This window comes from Anoplophora glabripennis, unplaced genomic scaffold, assembly GCF_000390285.2.
Source record: "Anoplophora glabripennis isolate ALB-LARVAE unplaced genomic scaffold, Agla_2.0 scaffold309, whole genome shotgun sequence".
Taxonomy (NCBI): Eukaryota; Metazoa; Arthropoda; class Insecta; order Coleoptera; family Cerambycidae; genus Anoplophora; species Anoplophora glabripennis.
In genome coordinates this window covers 32,184-51,904 of record NW_019416391.1, presented here as the reverse complement: position 1 = coordinate 51,904, position 19,721 = coordinate 32,184, and the positions used below count along the sequence as shown (strand labels likewise).

The 19,721-nt window shown below is 30.5% G+C and overlaps 2 protein-coding genes and 1 long non-coding RNA gene across 3 annotated transcripts in view; 2 read left to right on the top strand and 1 right to left on the bottom strand.

Moving 5' to 3' along the window:
* Positions 1-980: 980 nt before the first annotated feature.
* On the top strand, positions 981-13,160 carry LOC108908574 (glutaminyl-peptide cyclotransferase). Its single transcript, XM_018712646.2, has 6 exons — positions 981-1,178; positions 2,898-3,231; positions 3,299-3,626; positions 7,061-7,197; positions 7,306-7,447; positions 13,067-13,160. The coding sequence occupies exons 1-6, from the start codon at positions 1,104-1,106 to the stop codon at positions 13,110-13,112; spliced, it is 1,062 nt and encodes a 353-aa protein (XP_018568162.1). The 5' UTR covers positions 981-1,103; the 3' UTR covers positions 13,113-13,160.
* On the bottom strand, positions 10,933-13,161 carry LOC108908575. The gene is made up of 2 exons (XR_001964376.1): positions 13,071-13,161; positions 10,933-11,175 (listed from the first exon to the last, which is right to left on the bottom strand). It is a non-coding gene; the product is annotated as an uncharacterized LOC108908575 (long non-coding RNA).
* A 5,106-nt stretch (positions 13,162-18,267) lies between these two features.
* Positions 18,268-19,721, top strand: part of LOC108908558 (kynurenine formamidase-like) — a 9,056-nt gene continuing 7,602 nt past the window's right edge. Inside the window, exon 1 of the mRNA XM_018712624.1 lies at positions 18,268-18,443. Within this exon, the coding sequence (XP_018568140.1) occupies positions 18,268-18,443 (176 nt within the window). The remainder of the gene's footprint in view (positions 18,444-19,721) is intronic.

The following is a 19,721-nucleotide window of genomic DNA, read 5'->3' as shown; positions in this document are numbered from 1 at the left end:
TGGAACTGGATGACTGCGGAGGCAACAAGCAAATTAAGTTTTCCGCCCACGTTATTTTATGGATTTTCCGCTTATCCTACTTTGCAGAGTGCAGTCCTCTTTATTTTGTTTGAAATTTGAGCCTACGTAGGCAGTGAAAAATAATCAGACGGGAACAAATGGAAGGAATCCCAGGGATCTTGTAAAATTTGCTCGAATTAGGCCAAGCCTACACTATTCCGACCAAAGCTGATCAAAATCAAAACTTGGCACACATCCCATATTTATCCAAGATTTCGCCTGTGGCACAATAAATCATTTTTGAGTGCTTTGTTAAGCATAGTTCTACACAATCTATAAACAATTTTCACATAGAAATGTTTTTAAATAACTGACCTACCTATATAAAAATAAAAACAATTGATTGTAAACAAAACCAAACGTTTCTTGGTTGTCTATGAAAAGTTTAAGGGCAGAAGTAGTTTATCTACATCGGAAAATACTATTCATTCGGTTTCAATATCTCAAAGAACATAGTTCAAAGTGCAGCTTAAGGAATTTTTACAGGCTACATATATTTCTGAATGAGGAGAAATAAAAAGCGTCGGAGAAAGACGTTTTTCAAGACACACTCGATTCTGAAATTGTTATTGTTAAGAGGATCCAGGATTTTCTATTGTCCTTATTTAATACATGCCAATATAGTGGCTCGGTGTGAAGTTTATTTTTCAGTTTATTTTTGTATTGTTTTATTAAACTTACTTGTAAACAAATTTATATACAAATGCACAATGTACAACAACAGATTCTTATTATTTTCATGTTTTAAATCACTCAATTACATTAAATTTTCATAAATTTAAATATTTTACTTTTTATGATGATACCTCGTTGTAAACCTACCTTTAGTACTTGATGCCTGCGCAATAACCTCCTCAAATGTTTACATTTGGTTGGTCTGTGACATTTGTAGGTTGGAGGTTGGAGGGGAGGTAGTTGACGTTGACAGCAAATGTCGAGGCACGAGTTTATATATTTTGTGTTTTGTTCCTTTCTCCTTTCATTTGAGTTCCAGAGGTAGTTAGAGGTTAAGTTCCTTAAGAGTTATTATTTTTATTTTTGTAATGTTACGGATTTTATTAGTCTTCCTTACAGTTGTAGCAACATTTTCTAATGGCAGTCAGTTCAAATCACTACAGGTAAACACTTTTCTCTTTTAGAGTTTGCTGTCCTTTCTCCTTTACAGTTGTTTTTGTTTTTTTTTTAAATATCCCCGTTTCAATAATCTGTCAGTGTCAGTGTGATTTGTGAAAAGGCGTTTACAGGGTGTTAAAAAAATTATTATTACAACAAATTTAATTCAATTTAAACACTTCTGAAAATTCACCTCAATGCCACAAAATTAAGTCTCAACGAATATAACACCTACTCCTACCTACTAAAAAAAAACAAGTGCTTAAAGATTTTAAAAATATGTCTAAAGACAGATAAATAATTTGTGTTATTTTTATTTTATTATTATGTGTATTATATATATGATTTAGAATATTGTTTATAAAAACGCTGTTTTATTTACATTATGACATTCAACATAAAATAATATATTTCGTATTTGATAATATCCATATTGCAACTTTCTACAAGAGACCTCTAGTTCAGTAGTGAAAGCGGAGACCCTATAAATGTACTTACTTGATGTGTGATAATATAATTAGTTGTGTACGCAGGTATATGTAATAAAATTATTATTCTTGACAGATAATATTATGATAAAATGAAGGACAATTTATTAGTTATTCAAATATCCCCAAATTTGTCAACATTCTTTTAATTTTATAAAGTATCTTGTTACGTTTAATATATATCTGCAAAAATAGAAATATTGATATAACTTTACAACAACAACTTTATGTCTAAATGCAAAGATGACCAGGATTGATAAAAACAAAGTTGCATATAAGTGTGTTATTAACAGTCAATAAACACTTCCTGGTTTTTAAAGATATGTAATTTGTTATATAATTTATATTAGATATTTAATTAAAAGATCCTCAGTTTTACTAACAAGTTTTTTAGATGTAAAAGTAGAGTAGGGAAAAGTGGATTGATTAATGACTGAATGTTTAATTTGTTTTTTCTTTCAATTAATAAAATTAATTCATTACTAAATCACAGCCTAATTTGAACATATGCTTTATATTTTGAGATACACCTGCAAATACTTCCTAATTAAAAAAAAAATGAGAATGTAATAATTATTGATTTTTTAATATAGATATTAAAATTTCACAGAATACGTTCTTCTTTTGTATGGGAATAAGCACTCAGAGGCTTCAATGAACATCCAAGGTTCCAAAAATTAGTTGTTTTCCCACAACCAATTAGCTATTAATTAAATATATTGCTGTTTTATCCCTTCGTTCCAGGAAACCTTATTCTGCTAATTGATAACACATATTTTGGGATATTTCTTAATACTGAAATATTTGCGTAGCTTTCGTTAATGAAAAAATTGTATGTTTTGTGTCACGATAGTACATATGTCATATTTAATATAATAAATCTATTCGAAGTACATCTGTCACAAAAAAAAATAAGTAGATAAGATATTTTTATTCATCATTATCAATTATCCTCATTTTATGTTAATTCTGTACAAAATCAACTCTATTTAACTATTCATATGACATCAGACACTACTAAATATGTTGTTCATGAGTTGCATTGGAATTTTATTAGAGAGTAATTGTTCCCGTAAAGATCCTGTGACCTTCATTTTTTGCTGCCAGTGGTAAAAACAATGGTAGTTAAAATATAATTTCCTCCAGCCGTAAATAGTATATGCACAAATCCACTAAATGTCCAAGTATGTTTTTGTAACAGAATTTTTCTCAAAATATTCTTGGCTAAATTTTCAGCAAAATCATAGACCTCAAGACCTCTCAAATGCTGATATTAAATATTTAGCGACTCTCTCCGACTTGAAATACACAGACGAGGTTTTAGACAATATACTCATACCTAGAGTGGTAGGCACTCCAAACCATGACAAAGTGTTCAATTACATCAAATCGGAACTGCAAAAGTTGAAGTGGCACGTAGAAGTTGACGAATTTGACGATGTCGCCCCGAAACAGTTTGGAACACTTAGATTCAGAAATATCATCGCCACTTTAAACCCCAATGCAGAGAGATACTTAGTATTGGCTTGCCATTACGACAGCAAATATTTTAAGGATACTGTTTTCGTTGGTAAGTGCCATAATCTGATCGAAAGTTTATTTCTGTTGATTGAAAACTTTGTCGTATCGTTTTCTAGGTGCTACTGACTCGGCAGTACCTTGTGCTATGATGCTGAACCTTGCAAAAGTCATGCAAAAAGATTTAAATTCAATCAGGGACAAATCTAACGTGAATCTGAAACTAGTTTTCTTTGACGGAGAGGAAGCTTTCGTTAATTGGGGCCCTACTGATTCCATATATGGAGCAAGGCATTTGGCTGAAGTTTATCATAATAATAGGCTGCTCAGTATAACAACTGGCGAAACAATTTCTGATTTAGATAGGATGGACATGTTGGTACTTCTGGATTTGATTGGTCATAAGAATTCCAGGTTTTATAGTAATTTTAAAAATACACAGGATTGGTAAGCAGTCTTCTCTGGTTATTTAATAAAGAAAACAAAAATTATTTACACTAGAAGAATAACTTTATTAATTTTCGCTTGAATTTATGAAAAATGTGCTTTGTTTACAAAAACAATATTTTTTGTGCACAGAAATTGTTTATAATTATTTTATACAGACACAGTTTAACTAAAATGCTTGAGCAAAGTTTATTGGCAGATTCTGCATCCCTAAATTCTTATGTATAAAAAGACTGGCATGTAGACACATTTATTAATAATCAATGAATAATTAAATTAAAATTGCACTATATTTGAACTAAATTGCCTTAAGTATCCATTTTATTGTAATTTAAAAAAAAAATACAATTTTTTTTGAGATTTTTATTACCCTATATCCTGAAAACAAAGCATTTCTGATAAGTATTTATATGAAATTTTTTTGTTAATATGTGATGCAGAATCTGCACCTATATTTAGGCCAAGTATTTTATTTAAACATAGCATTTATTCACTCAAAATATTATTTTCTTTAAAAAATTAAGGCGTCTCAGATTTTTTATGTGCTACATTACGTTTGAAGTATACACCTACTTATATTTAATACAATTGCAAATATAAGTGCATATAAAAATTTTATCTGCATATTTAATGTCTATAAAATTGTAACATAAATTATTCAAATAAATAATATTATTATGTAAAATTTTGTGGAAGATAAAGTTTCATTTGGTGTTCTGCTATTAATAGCCTTTTGACATCTTCCTTTAATTGAAGGCAAGGAATATACCGAGAGTATCCAGAATGATTAAAGCATTTGGGGAATGTAGCCTGTTTCTAACACCATCTTTAGCATATAAAAATCTGTAGCAGAGACAAACACAGGCTGCTATCTCCAAACACTTCAATCATTCTGGATCTCTCTGTACATATGTATGTATATTTTGTTTTTCTTTAATTTTGTGTAAAATGTAAGATTTGTATTTATCAAAATTTTACCTAAGTTGTTGGTTGTTTTATCAGTTGACAGAGTTTAGAAGCAGTAAAAGTAAGATTGGCATAAAGATTTAAACGAACTGCTACTATACTCAGTTACGATTATTATTATTATTGCATGACCTCTGAACCTCGATAAAGAAATCAGTGATTTTTTTTATTTACAACAAACTATAACATATACGTAAATGAACAAAATCAGATGATCTGCTCTGATACAACATTAATGACAGACATGTAATTCGTGAAAATAAACAACAAAGAGATGGCGCTACTTTTGTTCAATTTATAGGGAGTGCAAGTTATAATTTTTGATATAGTGGATGTGATTTGTGTTTCACATTCGTCAATTATTATAAACTACTGGAAAAAATTAAGGGAACAAAAATAAATAATTAAATAATAATAATAAATTTTGTAGTGATTTAGTAAAATTTTTTATTTTTTGATTTTTTTTTTTTAATTTAAACAATATCTAATGTAAAATTGTGGAGAATATTTTTTTTCCTTTTTATAATGATTACGTAATGTTTAGGAGCATTAAATGTGCTCCTTAAATTTTTTCGGAATCTTTGATCATTTGAGTTTACAGGGTTATTGTGGGTAGCTGTAATTTTTCTCAACATTAGTCTTTTCATCAGTATTTGTAAACTTGTGGTACTTTATAAAAAGGTATTTTTCTCAGTTTTTTCAAATTAATGTATAAAAAAAAATTGATTGATTTTATAGAGAATTTATTCAAGTTTTCAAAACGGCCTTTGAATTTACTGTGCAATAATTTGTTGCTGGGATATTGATAATTAAAGACAAAAGTGGAATTTCTCATTCAACCATGAATATCTCAGCAACCAATAGTTGTGCGGAGACCTTTCAAAAAGTAAATTGAAGCTGAATAAACAAACTAACTGACCTCTTCATTGATTGAGCTGGAAAATGTTTTCCTGATTGGAATTTTATTTCACAAGGTTATTTTGATTCTTAGATAACTGTAGCTAAAAAATTTTTCTGTCAAAAGATCTTGAAACTAGGGACTTAATGCTTCAAAATGCTTTTTTTTAATGTTATTTTTCACTGAAATACAGCCTTTCAAATATCACTAAAAAATTATGAAATTATTTTGTTCTCTTAATTTTTTCCAGTAGTGTATTTTATATATATTTTTTGTTATTGCGTTTTGTATTGTGGCACTCGTTTTTTCAAGTATTTTAACATCCATTACAGTTACAAGCATGAAAGTCTAATGAATATATTTGTTTTAAAGCGGGGTATATGCTATCATGTCAGTTTAAGAATGTGAATGCTCGAGATGTGTTTGTACCCTGTTTACATGTAATTCTGATCACACAAAAAAAATTACTGTTAAATTAATATAATAGATCTCTGCATTGTTTTGGTGGATACATAAATTGTGACAAATTTTCTAGCTTCACTGGTTCAAATATTTGACAATTTTAAATATTAAAAAAAATGATACATACATTTTTGCAGTTATGATAAATTATTATTCTAAAAGTTCTTAGCCTTAAATTTGAACCATTGCCCAATTTATTGGAGCATTTGAAGGAGTGCCTTAAATACAGGGTGATTCAGAACTTATCCAAAAAAAACAACTTTGGGTGTACTGGGGGTTCTTACAAATACAATGTTGTAGAGAAAAAATCAGAAAGGACAGTTCAAAACTGATTTAAAAATACACTTTTGCGTGGCACTGGAAACTGGTCCACTGTAAAACCTGACCTCACGCAATGCGACTGGCATGGCGGCAAAGTGTAATAAAAACGGACAAAAACTTGAAAGAATTTCGCAAGGAAAGAAATAAATAGAATTTTGTAGCACCTATTTATATCGGCAAATTCAACTGCTTTTGCCGCTATTGTAATAATTAAATAAAATAAATTTGTGGTTTTAATAATAAAATAATTTGACATACCTTGTTACAACTGTTAAAAATTTTGTCCACCGACGTGTAAACACATTTGGGTCCATCTTACTCAGTTTCTACGACAAATGTTGTCTTGCTTCACCATAAATTAAAACTATATCCATCAATTCCGACTTGCTACACACGCAAGCCATTTTTGACACTAACTACTAAAAAAACTATTGTAAACGCTATCACAACGATGATTGTAAAATCGAATTTCAGTATTCCGAGTCGCTGAGGCCGCGTGGCTCTCCACTCATATTGCGAATGACGCTAGAGACTATAGTTGTTCAGCTACATAATGGTTGAAAGTACTACAACTTCAATAATTTTTTTCTCGGAACTATAAGGATTTTACACAAACATTTTTTACGATATTGACTCCATTTCTCATACTGCATTTATTCCCAAATTCTTTTGTATAAGTTGTGAATCACCTTGTATAGTCACTTGTGTCTATTTCTTAAATAGTTTATTGGGTCAAAAATAGACTTAAGTTCCGATCTATATGAGGCATAACTTACTGATTTTCTAGGTATTTAAGACTGGCAGATATAGAGGATAGACTTCAACATTTGAAACTGTTGAAAAAATCAAATAACCATAGGTACTTTTTGAGAAGAGCATATGGTGGATACATCGAAGACGATCACATTCCATTTTTAAGGAGAAGTAAGTGACATAAATTTATTGTTAAGATATGTCAATAATTTGTTTAATATTATATAGATTTTTTGGATATCTCCCTTCTGCATTTTCTAATTATATGTGTTCTTTTAGACGTTCCGATTCTGCACTTAATTTCTAATCCGTTCCCAGAGGAATGGCATAAGCCAGGCGACAACAGGGACATAGTGGACAGGGATACTGTCGAAAATATCAACAAAATACTAAGAGCCTTTGTGGCAGAATATCTCAGCGTGTTAGTAAATAATAATTGATATTTGTCTGTCCCCTTTCTTGTTTGTATATACTTAATTGTAGTTTTATGAGATATTTAACAAGTCTCGAGTACAAAAAAGTGATATTATAAAACAGCAGTAAATTTTACAGAACTTAAAAGGAGTTTAACGATAGGCATTGTATAGTTATTTTTATTGGTAATTATTGGATTTATGTACCACAAGGTGAAATTTGAATAAGTGTATTATTAAAAAAAAGAATACAACGAAAATACTCAATTTTTGCAACAAAGTAATAGTTTAACTGAGATTAATTAAATTGTAAATATGAGATTAAATAATACTTGTCCTAATTTTATTAAATTTGGTGAATATGGGTAGGTATAATAATTACTATAAATACGAAATATAAAAGTCAAACTCAGTGGCGGCTCTTGACTTTCATAATGCTAAGGAAGGCAGAAAAATTAAGGTACAAAGGATTGAACAAAAATGGGGTAGTTTCATTTTAAGTACTATTGAAATACAGGGAAAATGTGTTCAACATTATTTTTTGAAGTGAAGGTCCACTTGTTTGCTTTTGTCCAAAATAAAATTTTGAATTACTTTTGCATTAAAGTTTGATATTTCTCGCAACATTGATTTTTCAGCATAGCATTACTGTTAGTCTGTCTTTATAATCATTTAAACAATTTAAACTGTTACAGTCTTTAAAAAAACCACAAGAAACAACACGTAAGTAACAAAATTTTGCACCACACCTGAACAACTTACGTTTAATAAGAAAAAAAGCCATGAATAACTACTATTTGGTTATGGTTGAACTAAACAGAGCCCACACTGATAGTAAATATGCGGTACTCCCATTCCGTCTTACTGCTGCGTGACAATAACCATAACCACTGCTGTAAACACTTTACAGATGTAGAAGCGAACTATGCGGAGCCTACATATTTAGAATTTTTTAAACGAATTTTGCAAATCGAGAAATAAAATTTCTAAGGGGGCGTCACTCGTCAAACTGGGGTTAATCGCATCATAGAGTTCCTGTATTGTGAGGACCGCAAACCCACCAGTTATTTTATTTGTGTTAACTTTTGAAAATTTGACATTTTCATTAAAAGTAAATTCAAAGTATTAAAAATACACCTTAGTTAACTAGAACAAAAAAGTCTAATTCATTAGCTTTATTTTCTTTGTCTGAAAATTGCAAATTGAGGTTCCCAATATTACAGCAGATCAAGTTTATTCCAAACATGGAGGTAACGTAATCTGTAATCAACTGAATCAGAAACTTCAACCACTTTGGAAGATATTCTACTTGAAACTTGAATTTTATTTTCAAGAGTCTTCATTGTACAGGGTTAGTCACTATAATCTGACAACTTATTGTGAGTTTATTATTGAAATTACAAAAAAGTTGTTAATACAAAAGTTTTAGCTTTTTATGAATTTTTATAATACAGTATTAGAAAAAACAATTGAATAATGGAAATCATTAAATTAAAGAAAAAAAATGTTTTTTAAATGGAACACCCTATTTATTAGTAGGTACATACTTAGCTACGTTAAATTTTTCTCTTTACAAAAATAATAATATGTTACTGTTTGATTCGGGACTTTTCGAAATATTTCAATTTAAAACTATTTTTGAAAAAACGGGAGGGAAATTTATGTCTGGCGGATTGCAGTGGCTATGGACCAGGCACGCGGAATGAACAAATTTGATAGAAGTTTATTTATCATCATTAATTTATTTCCTATAACAAACTATTTTAACAATGAAATAATGTTTAGTGAGAACGAAAAAAAGTCCGTTTATTTTACAAGAATAATAATAATGTGAATGCAGCGCGCGCCGAATATGCTCGTTTGCATCCCAAGTTTCCAATTCCATCTCGAGCTGCATTTTATGACATTGAGCGACGCTTTAGAGAAACAAAATCTCTTAGAAGACAGAAACGAAGTATTATTGCAAATGAAGAATTAGAACTAACTATATTCCTATATTTTCAAGGTAAGCAAATATTCATTCGAGAGAAAGGCCACAAGACTCCACAGTAAATGCTTTAAGACAGTGAGAAATAAGCCAAAGTAAAATTATTAGAACATTGCATAAATATAAATACCGCCCCTATAAAACTATGCCGGTCTAAAAACTCGCCCAAAATGAAAAAGTTCAGCGATTAGAGAAACGCTGTGCTTGAAAAATGGCGACCAAAACTATTCTGAAAAGATTTTATGGACTGATGAGGCGACTTTTACAACAGCTGGCATGTACAATAGAAAAAATACTCATACCTGGGCAAATGAAGATCCTCACTGTAATAGGGAAATTCCAAGTCAAGTACGCACATCGTTTAATGTTTGGTGTGGTATATTGAGAAATAAAATCATTGACCCACTATTTTACGAAGCTGCTTTGACTGGGGAAAAACATCTGCATTTTTTTGAAAATCAAGTAGATAAGAAATTGTAAGACCTGCCGCTGGTCAACTATAGCAGTTTGATTTGGCACCAAGACGGAGCGCCTCTGCATAGGACCAGAGCAATACGAAATTATTTAAATAATAGGTTTGATTTGTGGATTGGTAATGGAGGAAATATTCAATGGCCTTCAACTAGCTTAGATCTTACACCATTGGACAGTTTTCTGTGGGGTTACTTAAGAACGAGGTTTATAAGGAAATTAGTGTAAACTTAGATGAACTAAGACATAAAGTTGATCATTTCATACTAAATGCAGTTCTGAAAATTAATGAGGATTATACAAAGTGCATCAATAATAATGGTGGTCACATTGTGCATATGTGACCATTTGTGTTTTAGTTGGATTTTATGAATTAGGATTAAAATTCTGTTAAAGTTAAGAATGATTTTTATCATTGTCATAAAATAAACGGATAACTTCAAATTTTTCGTTCTCACTAAACATTATTTCTTTGTTAAAATAGTTTGTTATAAGAAATAAATTAATGATGATAAATGAACTTCTATCAGTCATTTGTTTGTTCTGCGTGCCTCATCCATAGCCATTGCAATCTGTCGGACATAAATTTCCCTCTTGTTTTTTCAAAACTGAAATATATCGAAAATTCCTGAATCAAACGGTAACATATTATATATTTTTGAAAAGAGAAAAATTTAACGAAGCTAAGTAAGCTAAGTATAACATATAGGGTGTTATATTAGAAAAAAAATGTTTTCTTTAATTTAGTGATTTCCATTATTCAATTGTTTTTTCTAATACTCTATTAAGTATAAAAATTCATAAAAAAAGCTAAAACATTTGTATTAAAAAATTATTTGTAATTTCAATAATAAACTCAATAAGTTGTCAGATTATAGTTACTAACCCTGTACATTTCAACAACTGGAGCAGACTTTCGATCCTGTCTTTTGATGGAGGTAATTTCTGACCCAGAATCAACTAAAGTCATGGCAGAAGTGCATTTGAAACAAAACCCCTATAGTCTGGTATGTGGCCATTTCAAATATGCAACGATTTCTCTTCAAGTATTTATTTTATTTATGAACACGGCACATTTCCCATTAGTATATCTAATGAAAACTCTACAATTATTAGTAAACTTAGATCATAAAACAGGGTATATTCAATATAATGTATATGAAATGACAAATGTTCTCCGAGTATAAGTCTTACTGGCAGCAATGTTAATGATAGGACAACCTTTGTCTCCTATATTTTACACTGCTGTATTTAGTTTTTCTTTCTTCTGTAAGCTTCCTGAATGACCAACAGAGGTAACCAAAAAAAAAAAAAACTATTAGAGAATCAGAATAAAAAACAATTGTTTTGTACAACTGTTAATAATGAGGTTGTTAGCGTAATAAGAATTAAGAAGAAAAGTCACATAACATACAAACATACAGACCTGTAAATAATGCCATTTTTCTCAAGAATGGCTTTCTGAAGGCAATTTTCTCAAGAGACAATATTTTTTTAAAATAAAACTACCTTTTCAATGTAGCTGCCCGTTTGAAAAAATATGACCACTGTAAAAGTTTTGACTGCTAAAAGGGAGAGGTAACCGGAGAAAACTATCACCCAGTATATCGATTTGCAAAAACTTTAAGAAATAATACGCCATAATAGTCCAAATAAATGTGCCAATTTTAACGCGATTGGTAAAAGGGTTATGAAGTTATTAATTAAATTAGTTTTATTTTTGACAACTTTGAAGGCCTCTGTCACACAAAAACCAAAAAGTTTTTATTTAACTTTTTTTTGTAGATCGTATTTATTCATAATCGTGAATATACAGTCAAACGTTGTTGGTGGAATTTGCGGACATCTTGTATTTATAAAAAAAATAATTTGTCAAATGTTTTTGGCTGTCTTTGTATAATTTTTTTCATTTGATCATCATTTTGCTCACTATATCCACAAATAACTTAGTAATATGAGTTCTTTGGTATCTATTTCAAATATACTATTAGAATAAGTTGTTACAATTTGTGATATTTTGGTCTCAAAGTAGTGGAATAATCTGTTACAATACTCTGTCAATATGGGCTCTAAATCATACGTAAATTTTAACAAATTTGGAAGTAAAATATTAACTATAAGATTTTTATCCCAATTTTCTCAATTCATTTTAGTTTTGAATTGAAAAAATACATCGTCCTACCATATTTGAAAATATGATATATTCTTTAAACTTTTAGCTGGAAAATCTTGAATTTGAAAGTATTTAACACGTTTTTGTGAAAATAAGTGCAACATATTAAAATCAAACATAGTACATCAAAATTTAAATTTTCAATAATGTTGCAGCAATATGAAGTTTGAAAAGTAGAAATTAGTATCAAATTAAAATTTAAATATGTACAACAACAAACAAAATGTAATTTCCTCAGGAATGAAAAAGATTACTCTATCAGTTGATCAGTAAATACTTTGCTAATATGTCTGCAACCCTTGTCGGTATTCCAGAGCCAACAGCTTCTATTTTAATTTTTAATTTCGTAAATTCCGTAGCCTCAAGGGTATTAAGCTAATTTGAATAAACTTGAAAATTTTTTTCCTAAAAAAGAGGATATGTAACTACTAACTACAGAGTAGTTGCTTCTTCCCAATATTATTTTATTCAAAAGACGATACAATCGTACCCTCGTAGCCTAGGTTTTTGATATCGATGAACTTTGACTTCATTTGATAAGATTTTTTAGAAAACAATTTTTTGAATTTATCTGAATTAATACTTTTATAATAAAGCAAAAATATAAGAGCCAGTAATAAAATAGATTTTTTTAGTCTCATTATTAGTTTTAAACTTAAAATGATAAATATAAAAAGAAATGAGGTCGGTACAATCAAAACTTTCAAGACAATAAATATAGATAACTGTTAAAACTAATTTTCATTGAAAAAATATACATAAAATTCTTGTACGACATGACCATCGTGTGGATGTAAATGCAGATGTAACTTTTTTTCTTTCATCGGTATTTGTACTTTTAATAAAACTATATGCCTATTGTTAAATGTACTTATTGTACTTACTGCTACTACTTTTACGTTATCTGAACAATTATGCTCTAATAAAATAAATACTAAAAACTAAAACTAAGTTAAATATATTGCACTGCCTCTACTAACAAATTAACTAATTTAGTTACCTGGACGTCACAGAAGAACACATTCCGGAAAAAGAATTGTGACCACGGACTGTTTTGAAACACTTAGCTTAGACTAAGGATGTGCAATACAATGTAGCGAGAAAACATTCAATTCAACTTTAACAGGGTTTCTTTTCATAAAAGAATAAGTATTAGACTTAGTATTACATAAAATTAATAACAGGAGTATTTGATTGTGTATAAAAATTGTTTTTAAATGTACATATTTTATTTACTAACTTCAAGATATTTTTAATCATTTGAATTTATTTATAAATTTTAAACTGACTGATACGCAGTATTCCAGTTATCGTCTGTACATTAAATTTTAATTGATATTTATTTAATAATAAATTTGATTTTATTCCATCAGTGTTTCGTATTATAAACTGTAAAATGGTTGTGATATTTTTATTATTTATGATATTAAAAATATTAAATTTATGTTGCAGCATTTAATTTTTATGCCTTTTCCAGCTTTATCGCGTTTTAAATCTATTTTATTTCAATGTATTTTATGTGTTTATGGAAATATAGTGATGTATATACATGGTGTTAGAATAAAATGAAGAGCAAATCTATTTCTAATATTTTTTTGTGCAATTGCAGGGTGTTTATGATGGGAGAATATTAATAAAATATATACAACAAAGTTGTGCAGATTTTCTAACTACTAGCAAACATTTTTTTTATGAAACTTGCAAATCAAATACAGGGTGTCAAAATTTTTGAAAAATTAACAAAATATTTCACATAAATTTAGGTTGATGATGATTAATTAACAGGGTTCTATAGCAAATAGGCAACCAGCAATACATTTTTATAGATTTTATTACAAAGTTTGTCTATATATGAATTAATGCACAAATAACAGTTTCCCTCATTTTAACGCAAATTTTCTATAAAATGGACTTAGTTTGAAACTCAAATAACTTTTTAGTGTAAAGAAATCTACAATTTACGATACCTACCGCTTGTACATAAGCCCCAAATTACAAATTTCTTTAAATCAAAAAATAAATTTGAATTTTAAACTAACTCCATTTTATAGAAAATCTGCATTAGAATGGCGGAAACTCTGTTATTTGAGCATTGAATCATATTTAGACAGACTGTGTAATAAAATATATAAAAATGTATTACTGCATGGTTACCTATTTGCTATAGAGCTCTCTTAAAGGTGCAAATATACTGCATTATTTGATATTAAGCCAAGCAGATATTTTGAGACAATGCCTCTAAAATTTTTTCCGAGATAGGTACTTTTAGAATTATGTGTACTTACTCCGCGGTCGAAATTATACAGAGTGACTCATCGCTAGCTTTTGGACTAGTAAGGGGGATGAAGCGTGCCGGGAACGAAGATCCATTGGCGTGTCTGCGTAAAAGGCAACAAGATATAGAAAATATTGAAAAAAGTTAATAAAACATAACATCTAATATTTTTTTACGGTTTGCTATAACCGGCACTTTGATCCATTTAAATTATTACAGCATTTTAAAACGTCCCAGTTGTGTTTTTTTAAGGAGGAGGGCCTCTAAGTCCATATGATAAAATAATAGGGTAGCATAAACGCCTTGTTTGCATAAACGCCTAACTATTTGCCAGACTACTACCCTTGAGCCCTTTTACATATTAATTCGCTCATACCCTGCCCCCCCAAACAGTACCCCCTCCCCCGCTGATTTTATTGAAACTACTCTTAGCGTTACCCAGAAACGACGTGGACGTGGTAGGTATTTGTTTCTTTTAGGGTGCTTTATTAACGTGAGTCCCCTTGCCTCTCACTGGGGTGTTTTATTAACGTGAGCGGAGGGGAGGGGTACTGTTTGGGGGGGGGGCAGGGTATGAGTGAATTAATATGTAAAAGAGCTCAAGGGTAGTAATCTGGCAAATAATTAGTCACTTACAAGGCGTTTATGCTACCCTATTATTTTATCATAGGGACTGTGGAGGGAATAGGACTATGGAGTGAATAAGGGGGGGGGGGTATTTGAGGTTCCGTTTAGGGTCAAATCGATTGTTTATGACCTATACTTAGTGGCGAAAAAAAATATTTTTTTTTTGAAAAAAAACAGAAGGGGCCGAAAACCGGCCTTAGAGGCCCTCCTCCTTTATAAATTTATTATAGACATGGAATTAGACCCCTCGTCTACGCTTATGCTACGACGTTTCTCAGGACGGGTAAATCAAGTCCGTTTACACTCACTAAAAAAGCATTTCTCTATTCCCTACCAAGTGCGAAAGACAGAGATAGAATATAGATCGACGTTTTGTGTAACTCAGTCTATAGACGATTATAGATTCTATCGATGTGCGTAGCGAGCGGCACAAAGATAAATAATATCGAACCGTATAAAAATCATTTTATGTTTTATACGCATTATGGTAATAGTGTTTTTATATTATGTCTGAGTCACTCCCTACAATTTCTACCGCGGAGTATAGTGATTTATTCAACTGCAAGGCAAATTTATTATTGGATTAAAAAAGAAAACAACTAAAAAATGGCTCATTTTACAAATAAAGTATAAAATATTGCAACATTCCTTTTATATTTGACACTATATCATGTCGGCCAAAATTGTTGGGCAACCGGTAGACGTTTGCAGGGGCGGATTCAAAGATGGATTTTAGAGGGGGGGAGTTTGCATAATTGACGTCTAAGAAAAGAGATGCATCGCCCCTCCCTTGGATGCGCGGCTGGACGTTTGATTAGGTTAGATTAACTGAGAACCTTCGAGCATATACTAAATATTATTGGGGGTAGCATGCCATCGCGAAAAGTGTGGTTTAGTGTGCGAGGAGAGACATACAGTATCTCAGTACATGCTGTCCCACTCTAGCACTCCGCGATTTGTTGGAAATTAATCCATGCTCCAACAATCGCGGCGTGCTAGAGTGAGACAGCATGTACTGAGGTACTGTCTGTCTCTCTCGTACATTCATCCACACTTTTCGCAATGGCATGCTACCTCCAGTAATATATGCTCGAAGGTAATTACTTATTTTTAACAAAATTTTGCATACCTACTATGATTCTTTTTATTTTTTCTTAAATCATCCTTTTTCGTTTTTATATACCATTTTTGTAATATAAGATGTGATTATTTTTCATTTGGATAATTTATTTTTGATTGACCTAAGGTATTATGACGTCTCTTCCCATAGATCTAAAACTATATTAGATCTATGTCTTTTCCCGACTATATCACTAACATTTTAAATAGATACCCACTAAACACGAAACGTAAATGAAACGTTGCAAGTGAGATGTTTTACTGAACATTTGAAACATTAACTAGAAACGTTTCTGTTTCATTACAGAAATGTAGCACCTGAAAACTTATTTAGTGAAACATAGCCGAAACGTTACAATTGAAGAGAGTTTGAAACATTACTCGAAACATTACCTTTCGATCTCGGAAACATAACAGACGAACAACCCTTTGCTATTTTTGCTTATTTTATGGAATAATCGGCATTAGTTAAATTTTGCTCTCAATCTTTCTCAAGTGTTAGTTCATTTGCCTTTGTTTATATAGACATAATTAGAAAAAAAAATGTGTAGCATATTTATAACACAAGTCTAGAAAAAATGTATGTTCGTGACTTGCGTAGACTGCGCGTAACAGCCCGAGTTTATTTGTCGTTTCAATTCGTATTATGTTAGGTTAGGTTTGCGGTTTGTCAGTTTGCTTGGTTTCGTTGTTATTCATCTTTACTTTGACGCTATTTTATGTGATAATTTGTAGTGTGTGCAGTTGTGGTTATTGTAAGGTGCATATAAAATAATGAATATTGATGCAAAATGTTTAAAACGATATGTGTAGAGATTTCCAATTTTGCGTCACATCTACCTAAATATAGTTATTATACCCACTACCTATTACAGACAAGGGACAAGAACTAAGAAAATGGGACAACAACTATACGTTTCGATATAATTTGAAGAGCAACTACTTAGTCAGTGAGAACTATTTGAAATATGGATGAATCAAGTGAAATGGACGTCATTTATTTTATATTTTGTACAAATGTTTATATTTGTTTATGTATTATAGGCATGCTTAAATAAAAGAGTTTAGGTATACCTACAGATATTTACTTTGTCAAGATATCATTTTGTATCCTTATTTCTGCTGTATAATTTATTATTATTAAAAGGATATATGTAATATTGACCATGCGTAGAAGAAATTATAACTTTATATTATTTTTCAGTAATGTTATTTGTTTTTCATGTACCTACCATTTCAAGATTCATAATCATAACTAACTTTTTCTAATTATCAGTTCGTCATTGTGACCATATTCATGATGGTCTCAACATTAGAAAATTTCTATTTCAGAAGCGTATTATTTGAACAATATAAAATGTGTAGCTTTTTTTTAATGCTTCTGATATTGTTTTGTGATATTTTTATTTGTACGATGAATGACAAAATTCGTAATCCATATTAGAAACTTTTTTTCAGTGGCTTCTCAAAAAGAAAGAAATTCTTAGTAAAAGTTGCCGCATCCCCAAACTAGAAGAGCATATTTATTTTTTTAATATACAATGTACCTTTTTTTAGTTCGAATTAAGTCATTCACAATACAAATAAAAATATCACAAAGGAGTATTAGAGATATTTAAAAAAATACACTATTTATACTATTTCAAAAACGCTTTTGAAATGAAAATGTTCTAAAGTTGAGAGCATTATGAGAACAATATGGTAATAAAATTATTATGTTACTGAAACATTTCTGAAAATATACTAAAACGTAAAACAAAAATATCGGGGGCATAAATGGAACATAAAAAGAATGTTACTGAAACTAATTTTTTGAAACGTTTCATTGGAAACGTATTTTGGGGAGGACATCTTGGGCTTCTAGAACGTTAGCAGAAGGTTGCATGGATTTTTTATGAAACGTTTCAAGAAAAATGGAAACGTTTCTGAAACATGTCAGAAACTGAAAAATGTTTGGTGGGTACCTATCTATCAGATTGACAGAAATCTTTTGAATGATTCAAATCAATTTTCAGTAAATTACTAGTGACGTTTCACATGCCTTATTTCGGGTTTAAACCTTCACTGAAGATAAGAAGACGGTTTTTTGTTAAAAACGATATTCGTATTGCCCTTTTGACCTAGTCTGGATCTGATAAAATATGTTTTATAATTAGTGGACACGAGCAGAAAAATAATGAAAGCTCAGTTGTTAATTGGGTTGTTTATTCTTGTTTTGCAATGCTATGCACTGTGCAATTTCAAAAAAATAGTGGATCTAACTTGGAATTTCGATAATGATTCAGTAGCCTGGCCGGGGGTTCAACCTTTCGAGTACACAAAACGTGTAGAAAATGAAGAGAGAGGATATTGGTGAGTAGGCAATAAAATAATCATAAATAAATTATAAATAAATTGATTAATACACTTTTGAGATGATTAGTATTTTGTTCCGAAGAAATAAAGAAACTTCAGTATTTATGTACTATATTATATAACTCTGCGGTCGAAATTATAGAGAGTGATTCATACATAATATAGAAACACTATTACCGTAAAGTGTATAAAACTTGATTTTTATAACGGTTCAATATTATTTGCTTATTTTAAATGATGTAGGTACCGCTCTCTTTGCACATTGATAGGATCTATAACAGTTATAGACTGAGTTACAGTGAACGCGATTTATTTCCTATCTCTGTCTATCGCATTATTACAGATAGGGAAATGCTCTTTTTAGTGGGTGTAAACGAACGTACGTAGAATTCGAGTTAGCCGCAGTTAGAAACGTCAAACTATAAGCGCGCGCGAGGGTTTGCATATTCCATGACTATAGTAAATTTATAAATTAAAAAAATACAATCGGGACGTTTTAAAACGTAGGAATAATAATTAAAATGGATCAAAGTGCCGGTTGTAGCAAACGGTCTGTTGCTCATAAACGCCCTAACCTATGCGATGCGGAATTAATAATGGTAAAAAACGTGTATAAAGGAATTCGGTCGCGAAATTCTAATACAAGTGTAAGTGAAGCTGTTGATATGTGTAGTTCGTTGACAAAAGTATCCGTTGCTACTGTTTATCGTGCCATAAAAAATAGTGTAGAAGTGAATCCAAAGAAGAAAAAAGTGGAAACACGAGGGAGGAAGAAAATAGAAGTCGACGTTGACGTGAAATACTCCATACGTAGGAAAATTCATGGATTTTTCTTTAGAAATGAAATACCAACGATAAAGAAAATTCAAGCTGCAATAGCTGAAGATGAGGATATTCCTAATTTCTCTGATAAGGTTCTTAGAAGAATAATGCGTGACATGAATTTTCGATATTTGAAACGGAATCGGAATAGTATGCTCGTTGAAAAAGACGAAATTGTGGTATGGCGAAGAGAATACTTAGAAAAAATAAGAGAACTTCGTGCATCTGGTAAGAAGATATATTACATGGATGAAACATGGGTAAACGAAGGTCATACTGTATCAAAAGTTTGGCAGGATGGTAATGTTAAGAGTAAGAGACAAGCATTTTTAGATGGATTTTCTACTGGATTAAAGGCACCTTCTGGAAAAGGACGAAGATTGATTATAACACATATTGGAAGCGATACGGGATTTTTAGAAAATGGTTTGCATGTATTTGAGTCACGAAAAA

Coding starts and splice junctions, on each gene's coding strand:
- LOC108908574 (XM_018712646.2), top strand. CDS start 1,104: ATGTTACGGATTTTATTAGTCTTCCTTACAGTTGTAGCAACATTTTCT. Junction 1,179..2,897: donor GTCAGTTCAAATCACTACAG/GTAAACACTTTT, acceptor CTAAATTTTCAG/CAAAATCATAGACCTCAAGA. Junction 7,448..13,066: donor GTGGCAGAATATCTCAGCGT/GTTAGTAAATAA, acceptor TAACTAATTTAG/TTACCTGGACGTCACAGAAG.